Raw genomic sequence first — 1,475 nt, 5'->3', positions numbered from 1 at the left:
TCAAAGTATGGCCCCGCCATGGCTGCCCAGTGTGTCTTCTAAACTTCTGTTGGCAACCTTGGACCTGTAACACCACACCTCAAATGCCTCAGTGAAGTCTGGATAACGAATATGCTCATTTCTTAACCATTCAGTCAAAATCTCTGCCTGGTCTTTTGATGGCAGCGCAAGAACTATTGAAACAAATGTGGATCTAAGGGCTGCCATAGCTCACTATCAATCGTGAGTTCTGGAGCATCCTCGGCATTGGTTGTGGCAGAATCAATTAATGCTTTGGTAACCATCACAAATGGATGCCAAAACCTTCACCAAGTGAAGCCGTTTTGCGGTAGGAAGAATAACAGTGCCATATCCTATTGCTTCTAAAACCTTCGCTGCCATCTCTACAACCTTCGACTGTCTCAATAATTTTGGCTTCTGAACTAGCTTGCTGAGCAACCTGAACTAGCTTCAATTATTGACAAATTCCTTAATGATTACCAACTTATTTAATATCTAGCAAGCCAATGACAAATCTGATAGATATGATTGAAAAGATTGCATTTTCTCTTTCTCATACGCTGATTCCACAGGATCACATAACAAAGCTTCTAACATATTGTTAAATCTGGCGAACAGTCCCTTCACACATTCTTTTGCTTCAAATTTGACCTCCTCATCAACTGTCAATAGAGGGGCATCATCATTCTCAGTCAGCTTGTTCCCATGCTGCTCTTGTGCAGAAGTTTTAAGATCATTCATGGGTGCAGGAGATAATGAAATGGCAAATTTAATATCTGACAGCTGATGGATTACTGGTTGGAAATGGGCCAGAATTGGTTGCGCTTTTGATCCCATGCATGGTATGATTTTTAGGATCTCCTCCTCCTCCTCAGCTTTCTCCCAGGGCATTGCTTCCAAGTAGTTCACACAAGCAGTAACAATTTGTAAAAATCTACAGCCAGATGCAGAATGCCAAGGGCATTCTTCACACCATGCCACAACCCACCCAAGGAATCATCTATAACAACACAGAAGTTGAAGAAAATTGACATGGGGATCAAAGTCTGACTCTTGGCAGTAAACTTCAACACAGCTCCATGAGTCAATGATCTGGCAAGTAGGCCAGTTCTCAGAATGGCTGTGAGCATACCAAGAAATTAGAATGACACCAAAACCAATCATCTCGGTCTTCCTGTGTTTGGTGTTAGACAACAACATGTCTGGTTGAGCAATCAGCAATCCTACCTAGCTCTTTCATGTAAGTAAATATTGAATCAACAGAAATCATAAACAGAGTTAAATTCATTGTACAACTTAAAAGAATCAGAAATAGCTGAGGGAATGAAACATAGCCATGATAGAAACAAATCAATTACAATCATTCAGAAGGATTACATGCATTATTTAACTATGGCAAGACAAATTCACGGAACCATACAACATCAGTGTGGTTCAATCAGATTGTCACTACAAGGAGGGATGGCGCACCTCTC

At 40.9% G+C, this 1,475-nt stretch overlaps 1 protein-coding gene across 1 annotated transcript; it reads right to left on the bottom strand.

The window, feature by feature from the left end:
- LOC105138257 (BTB/POZ domain-containing protein At3g05675) lies at positions 1-1,240 on the bottom strand. Its single transcript, XM_011044304.1, is given in 8 exon segments — positions 1-200; positions 203-299; positions 301-400; positions 402-453; positions 456-929; positions 932-1,011; positions 1,013-1,129; positions 1,131-1,240. Coding segments are annotated over 8 exon segments (1,230 nt in total).
- Between the last annotated feature and the right edge of the window lie 235 nt (positions 1,241-1,475).

Source organism: Populus euphratica, unplaced genomic scaffold (assembly GCF_000495115.2).
Source record: "Populus euphratica unplaced genomic scaffold, PopEup_1.0 scaffold74.1, whole genome shotgun sequence".
NCBI classification, from domain to species: domain Eukaryota; kingdom Viridiplantae; phylum Streptophyta; class Magnoliopsida; order Malpighiales; family Salicaceae; genus Populus; species Populus euphratica.
Note: the sequence above shows the minus strand (reverse complement) of the source record. Positions and strands in the feature narration are given on the sequence as shown.